A 7,901-nucleotide genomic window follows, 5' to 3' on the forward strand; every position below is an offset into this window, starting at 1 on the left:
TAGTCTTTTTTTAAAAAAATATTTTATCAAGCTCAGAGAGGAAGGGAGAGGGACAGAAGCATCAATGATGAGAGAGAACCATCGATTGGTTGCCTCCTGCATGCCCCCTACTGGGGATCAAGCCCGCAACCTAGGCATGTGCCCTTGATCGGAATCGAACCCGGACCCTTCATTCTGCAGGCCAACGCTCCATTCACTGAGCCAAACCGGCTAGGGCAGAATGTTCTAGTCTTTAATGTGAAGCTCCTGAAAGGAGAAAACAACAAATGAAGGACAATTAAGAAGAGGGAGTGTCCTTTTAAATCTTCTGGAAGTCACGGCAGATGGAGAGGGAGGGCTTGCAAAAATGGGAGGAGGTGCAACAACATTTGCCCACTTCTTTGTCTGCACCTCTGTGATTAGAAGCAGCAATCAGAAATCAGAGTGCAGATCCCCAATATTGGAGGACAGGGTCATTTTTACCTACCTTAGCTCCCACAAGCTGTGTGCAAGCTGTTCCAGGAAGAAGTACACAGCTGCCTGCCTTGTGTCTGGTGGTGGTGTATGGGTAGCTCCTACTGTGCTAAAAGCTATACTTGACAGATATTAACCATCTAGGCCTTTCCCTGAAAGTTGCAAGCCTTCAACAGACCCCAGAGTTTCCAACAGTGTAGTTGCCTAGGTGGAGAACAGATTCCTGGTGCTTCTTGCTCCTCCATCTTCCCCAAATCATGTGTGTGTGTGTATGTGTGTGTGTGTGTGTGTGTTTACACAGTTTGGAATTTATTTTGCACTACAGTATGAAAAAAGTAGCTAAGTCAAGGGTGAGCAAACTTTTTCCTAAAGGGCCAGATGGTGACTCTTTTAAGTTTGTGGGTCATTAGACCTGTGGGCCATATGTTTCTGTACTGAGTTGCAGTTTCTCAGCTCTGCCATTGTAGCACAAAAGCAGCCATAGACAATCAATCAATCAATCAATAATAAAGCAAGCAAGCAAGCAAGCAGTGACACTATCTCAAGAAGCTTTATTTACAGTAACAGACAGTGGACTGGATTTGATGCATAGGCTGTATGGAGTTTATCGACCTCTGCACTGAGTTCTTCATCCCTGTCAAAAATTGAAGAGTCTGAAATTTTACTGTACTTGAAAGCTAACGAGTTAGCCTGCCATAGTTTCATGGATAGTGGCAGAGGATAGGACAGTTTGTTACTCATAATAATAGCAGTAGCCAGAATATCATCATTTTCTCTGGTTCTTGAGCCCTAGTTCTAATAAAGCAGCACTGTGGGGACCAGATAACATCTGTACATACGTTATAGGAGTGGACCCCCACACTTAGGGAATATGAATCTTTTATAATTAGGAATAATTCGGCTAGGCCTTTCCCTTTGAGAGACACGTCTTTATTATATTGGACAGTAAGCATAGCTATCATTTTGCTGCAGGAGGAGACACTATCTTCCAAGGCTATTCACTATACAAACCCTTTTGAAGAGTCTAGAATAAAGACAGTCAGTGCCTCTTCTCTCAAGACACTCAAGAGAGCCCATCGAGCATTGTATGCCTCCCTTCTTCTCCCTGTACCTCTGTTTCCAATTGATGTGCATAGAGCCTGCCTAGTGGTGTCTTGCCTTCATTCATTGTGGCTCTGCTGGGCTGCAGTTGTATTTTCTCAAGCTCTTATTTACCTCGAGGGTAAGAATTCATGGATTATCAAATCTGAGGCTATATTTTCCCTTCTCGATTCATAACATGAATTCTAAGCATGTGCTGCTCTCCAGTCTTCTCCTTTTCCACCTTGATCCTCCATTAATTTTCAGATGTGGGAGCACTTTCTTTGAAAATGTAATGTCTGAGGACTTCTGGTTTGGACAAGATGGCATAAACCAGGGGTCCTCAAACTATGGCCCGCCGAAAACATTCGGCCCGCCGGGTGTTTTTGCCGCTGCTTTGTGCATAGGAATTTGTTCATAGTTTTTTTTTTAAACTATAGTCCGGCCCTCCAATGGTCTGAGGGACAGTGAACTGGCCCCCTGTTTAAAAAGTTTGAGGACCCCTGGAAACTCTTTTCTCCCTGCACCTTCCTAAGACCCACAATTCTAAACCATGAAAAACACAAAAGGGAACCAAACAAGAATTCTAAAAGGCAGTAAGAGGACAACAGAGCAGCAGGATGTCTTATATCTCCCATCTAAAGAAGAAGGCAACTTTGACCCCAAGTTTCCTGATCCTCGATCTTGCAACAGATGGCCACTAGGGAGGCTCATTCTTCCCTATATAGAAGGGGAATCTCTGTTACAAGATCAGGGGAGAGCAGTACCACTGGGAAAGGGGTTCGATTGGGAGCCCTGTTAACAATAAGCAGTTGGACAAGTACTCTCCTTTCCTGCTAGACATGCAGTCTCCCTCTCCTGCCAAAAGATATCAGGGTAGCCAAGTGAAAATGAAATGATAGAGATCCCTCCCCACCACCCTATCCCTGTAACAAGTGACTTGGCCGGAGAAATAATCTGCTTTCCTGGGCCTGAGGCTTCCTTCCTTCACTGAGGGATACCCTGGCGACTGGAGGCTTTGTCTTATTCATCATGTGCACAGCATGCTTGGGTATATTAACTACTCAGTAAATAATGAAAATATGCACGTCTTCAACTGTTTCTCCATTGGCATGATAGTGGAAATTACTCTGTGTTTGGCATTTGGTGGACTTCTAGTTTTCAATGCTATTTATAAGATTTGAATGTTTTCTTTGCCTTCTTGAATATTTTATTAGAAATTTTGAAGAGTTTGTAAACACCATTATCCTGAACAATATTTTTCTTCCTTCACTCCTTTTTTTGCTCTTAATGCAAGTACATTTGACCCTTGAACAACACGGAGGATGTTCCCTGACCCTGACAGTCAAAAACCTGCGTGTAACTTTTGACTCCCTCAAAACTTAAACTACTAATAGCCTGTTGTTTACTGGAAGCCTTACCAATAACACAAATAGTCGACTAACACATATATTGTATGTTATATGTATTATGTACTGTATTCTCACCATAAAATAAGCTAGAGAAAATCAAAAGTTATTAATAAAATTATAAGGAAGAGAAAGCACCTATGCAATATTTATTGAAAAAAAATTTCTCATCTAAGTGAACCTGCACATTTCAAACCTATTTTGTTCAAGGGTCAACTGTACTGCAATGGAGGGGGAAGTCCTTTTATCAGTCCTTTCTAATCAACTGACATACTAGTAGTAATCAAGCTGGTAGATTTTATGTATAATTTTCTTCATTGTGGACAGCATTATAATATTAGTACACTGACGTGTGATGTGTAATGTGTATACACATACATATGTATAAAGGCTACCCAACTGTGTCTCCTTGTTTGTTGTTGCTGTTGTTAATACCATCATACTTCATTTACGTAGGCTTAAACTCTCATTTATCTTAGATGACTTTCTCTGTTTTGCTCCTCTGATCGGGAAGGCCAGTGGTTGTACCTCTTTAGTACCCTATTCCTCTCCTCCATTGATATTATGGGCTGTCATTATGACTTCTCTTGTGTAAACTCCTCACAAGTTTCCCTTTTACTGAAATCATGCCAATGTTACTCAGAGCTTTTGGACAAATCTTTCTTATGATACCTTTTAAAGCTTGATACCTTGTGACTCCAACCCTAATTAATCTGCAGTATTTCTTCAAATTACCCTTTCTTACTGTTGTGGTTTTACCTCTCACGTATTAAACAGTGTTGTTTTTTAAAATAACCTACTTATTATACATGTGGCTTGTCTCCTCAACTGCCCCAATATGTTCAAATTCTACTGTTCAGTTGACATGGAATATGCTCCAGGATGGATTCCCTTACCCACCCTCCTTTATTCAAAGCAGAGATACTCTTTCATATGACCGGCTTCTGCATTTTCTGAGGACTGTGTTATCTATCCCTTTGCATTAAGTATTTTTGAACTGATATTATTTGAGACAGTTGGACGGATTTGAAAAATAAAAGCATAAATGGTCCTTCCTATAGAGCTTTCAGAGTTAATGAATCTTAGGTTTATTTCATTGGGTTTTAGAAAATGCAAATCATTGTCAGAACACTATAATGCTATAGTGTTAATTTTCTGCATCGTGCAGATGCTATTAGGGCTATTTATGGTTATAAAACACATGGTTTCTTTAAAATGATGTCTTGGTGTTTCTGTGCTTTGAGGATTTTATTTAAATTATCATTTGTTTTTTATTCACAGTCAATGCTCCGAGGGAGAGGAGGTTGCTATAAACATACATTCTATGGTATTGAAAGCCATCGTTGCATGGAAACCACCCCGAGCTTAGCATGTGCAAATAAATGTGTCTTCTGTTGGCGGTAAGTTAAAATTAATGGCCATGGTGGCCAAATATGTAATGATCTGTAATAATCAATTTCTGCCCAACACGACACTCAAATGTACCTAAAGCTTTGATGTTCCTGTAATCAATCCCTTTTCCATTCCTAATATTATATATTAGTGCATATGTTTGTTTTTCTTGACAAATTTTATCAGGGGCTTATCAAGTTTTTTAGTTTTTTTGAATAACTTGATTTTAGCTTTGTATATTCTCTTCATTATACTTTTATTTTTTTGTTCAGTAATCTACTAACTATTGTTTTTGTTTCTCTGTTCTTTTTCTAACTTAAATTGGACCATTAACTCATTAATATTCAATCCTCTATAAGTCTTTAATTGTAAATTTCCCTCTAAGTATTCTTTAGCTACATTCCATGGATTTTGATTAGTTAATTATTCAATTATGAATATTTTTTTGATTTACATTATGACTTCTTTCTAACTCATGGATCAAAGAAATATTTATTTTAAAAATTGCACATAAGTTAGATTTTGGGGTTATATTTTTTGTTATTAACATTCAACCAAATAGTATTATTGTTACATGGTTTATACATGATTTCTAATACAAATTATTTAAAATTTATTGAGGAATGCTGTCTGCTTAGTATATAGTCAGGTTTTAAAAATCTATTATATGTCCTGAAAAGAGTATATTTTTAATGGTCAGATATTAAAACAGCCATAAAATCTATTCTTTGTTACTGTTCGTTTTATCATTATTTTGTAGTCCTTATTTAGTAGTCCTCTTTACCCATAGTAATGTTTGTTGCCTTAAAATGTGTGTTTTCTGATTGTAATATAACTCTATTTCTTTTTTGTTACTAACAATTGCCAGATCTTTTTCCTTCCTTTATGCAACGTCATCCTTTATGTGTCTTTATATTTTAGTCGTGTTTCTGATAAACAAGTGTTTGGCTGGATCAGTTTTAAAAAATCAACTTTTTGAAGTTTTATTTACATACAACCAAATACCCCTATTTAAAATATACATCTCAATGAATGTTGGTATATGTGTATAACTGTGTGACTGTGACTACAATCAAGACATAGAACATTTTCATTATCCTGGAGCTCCCTTGTGCCCCACTTCTAGTCATTTTCTGATTTGCTTTTTGACGATATATATTACTGTGCTTTTTCTATAGACTATATAAAAATGAATCACCCAGTATGCATTTGTATGTCTATTATTTTTCCTCACTAAAATATTTTTGAGATTCATCCATGTTTTTAGGCTTATCAATAGTTTGTTTCTTTCTGTTGTATGGTTTTACCACCATTTGTTTATCCATGCACCTCTAGTTGAGTACTATTTGGTTTTTTTTTGTTTTTTTTTTTTTTATATATTTTATTGATTTTTTACAGAGAGGAAAGGAGAGAGATAGAGAGTTAGAAACATCGATGAGAGAGAAACATCGATCAGCTGCCTCCTGCACATCCCCACTGGGGATGTGCCCGCAACCCACATACATGCCCTTGACCGGAATCGAACCTGGGACCCTTCAGTCCGCAGGCCGACGCTCTATCCACTGAGCCAAACCGGTTCGGCAGTTGAGTACTATTTGAGTTGTTTCAAGGTTTTGACTAAATTATGAATAAAGCTTCTGTGGACATTAGTTTTTTGTAGACAAATATTTTCATTTCTCTTGGTTAAACACCTGTGCATAGAATTGCTGGATTTTCAAAAGTCAATTTGGACAATCTGTTTTTTAACTGGTGGTGTTTAGTTGGTCTTATAGTGATTTTTTTTTTCTTTATTGATTAAGGTATTACATATGTGTCCTTATCCCCCCATTTCCCCCAAAACCCCCCCACTCATGCCCTCACCCCCCTGGGTCTATGTCCATTGGTTAGGCTATATGCATGCATATAAGTCCTTTGATTGATCTCTCCCCCTTACCCCCACCCTCCCCTACCTTCCCTCTGAGTTTTGACAGTCTGATCGATGCTTCTCTGTCTCTGGATCTGTTTTGTTTATCAGTTTATGTTGTTCATTATATTCCACAAATGAGTGAGATCATGTGATATTTATCTTTCTCTGACTGGCTTATTTTGCTTAGCATAATGCTCTCCAGTTCCAACCATGCTGTTGCAAATGGTAAGAATTCCTTTTTTACTGCAGCATAGTATTCCATTGTGTAGATGTACCACAGTTTCTAAACCCACTCAATTGCTTTATAGTGATTGTTGATATTGATAAATATTGATAAATTATTGATAAACATTTATTCTTAATCTCTGATTTGTGCCTTCTGTTTATTTGCTTTTCTACATTTTTGTCTTCATATTTTTTCTATCTAAGACTACTGTTATGCTAAGGTATCAGTTTATGTGTTTCTTGTGGGAGGCTTTTCTAGTTATCTTGTTGGAAATATAAGCCCTGAGTGTTATTCTTAAGCTGGCTATAGACCATGATATGTAGAATTGAATTTTATAAGTAAGTTGGGAATATTTAAGTGAAAGAAAAATTCCTAAATTATTCAAATCCTTTTTGTGTGTGTTTTCTGCTAATCCAGTTTTTTTCCTTCACTGACAACTATCTATAATTCTAGCTTCCAGACAAATAATTTTTAGTGCTTTGAAGTATTTGCTTTCTGAATTTGAGTGTTTCCTTTCATTATTCTTTAACATGGTTGAAATAATTATCCTATATAATAAAAGGCTAATATGCAAATTGACTGAATGGTAGAACGACTGGTCGCTATGATGCACACTGACCACCAGGGGGCAGGTGTTCAATGCAGGAGCTGCCCCCTGGTGGTCATTGTGTTTCCACAGGGGGAGCGCTGCTCAGACAGAAGCCCTGAGCCGGCCTCACAGCCTCACAGCTGGCAAGCACAGCGGTGGTGGTGGGAGCCTCTCCTGCCTCTGCAGCAGCGCTAAGGATGTCTGACTGATGGCTTAGTCAGTCGGACACCCCCCCACCCCCCAACCACCCTGAGGGCTCTCAGACTGTGAGAGGGCACAGGCCGGGCTGAGGGACAACACCCCCCCCCACCCACCCCCACCCCCCTCCAGTGCATGAATTTTGTGCACCGGGCCTCTAGTATGTATGTATGTATGTGTGTGTGTGTGTATATATATATATATATATAAGATGAAGACAATAATGTCTTATATAATAAAACCCTAATATGCAAATTGATCGAATGGTGGAACGACCAGTTGCTATGATGCGCACTGACCACCAGGGGCAGACACTCAATGCAGGAGCTGCCCCCTGGTGGTCAGTGTGCTCCCACAGGGGGAGTGCCTCTCAGCCAGAAGCTGGGCTCAGCTGGCGAGTGCAGCGGCAGGTCTGGGAGCCTCTCCCACCTCCACTGCAGGTGGGTGGTAAGGAGTGAGGGGTCCCAGACTGTGAGAGCCCCGAACTGCAGACTGCGAGAGGAATCCCGGACTGCAAGAGGGTGCAGGCCAGGCTGAGGGACCCCCCCAACCCCCTGCTTAGTGCACGAATCCGTGCACCAGACCTCTCATGTGTGTGTATGTGTGCGTGAGTCGTCATAGATATCTATGTATGAGTATTTATATATA

At 39.4% G+C, this 7,901-nt stretch overlaps 1 protein-coding gene across 1 annotated transcript in view; it reads left to right on the top strand.

Annotated features, from left to right (window-relative positions):
- The window catches only part of LOC102421459 (S-adenosyl-L-methionine-dependent tRNA 4-demethylwyosine synthase), a 116,869-nt gene that overhangs the window by 48,039 nt on the left and 60,929 nt on the right, over nucleotides 1-7,901 (top strand). Inside the window, exon 9 of the mRNA XM_006088280.3 lies at nucleotides 4,088-4,342. Within this exon, the coding sequence (XP_006088342.1) occupies nucleotides 4,088-4,342 (255 nt within the window). The remainder of the gene's footprint in view (nucleotides 1-4,087; nucleotides 4,343-7,901) is intronic.

Source organism: Myotis lucifugus, unplaced genomic scaffold, assembly GCF_000147115.1.
Source record: "Myotis lucifugus unplaced genomic scaffold, Myoluc2.0 scaffold_45, whole genome shotgun sequence".
NCBI lineage: Eukaryota > Metazoa > Chordata > Mammalia > Chiroptera > Vespertilionidae > Myotis > Myotis lucifugus.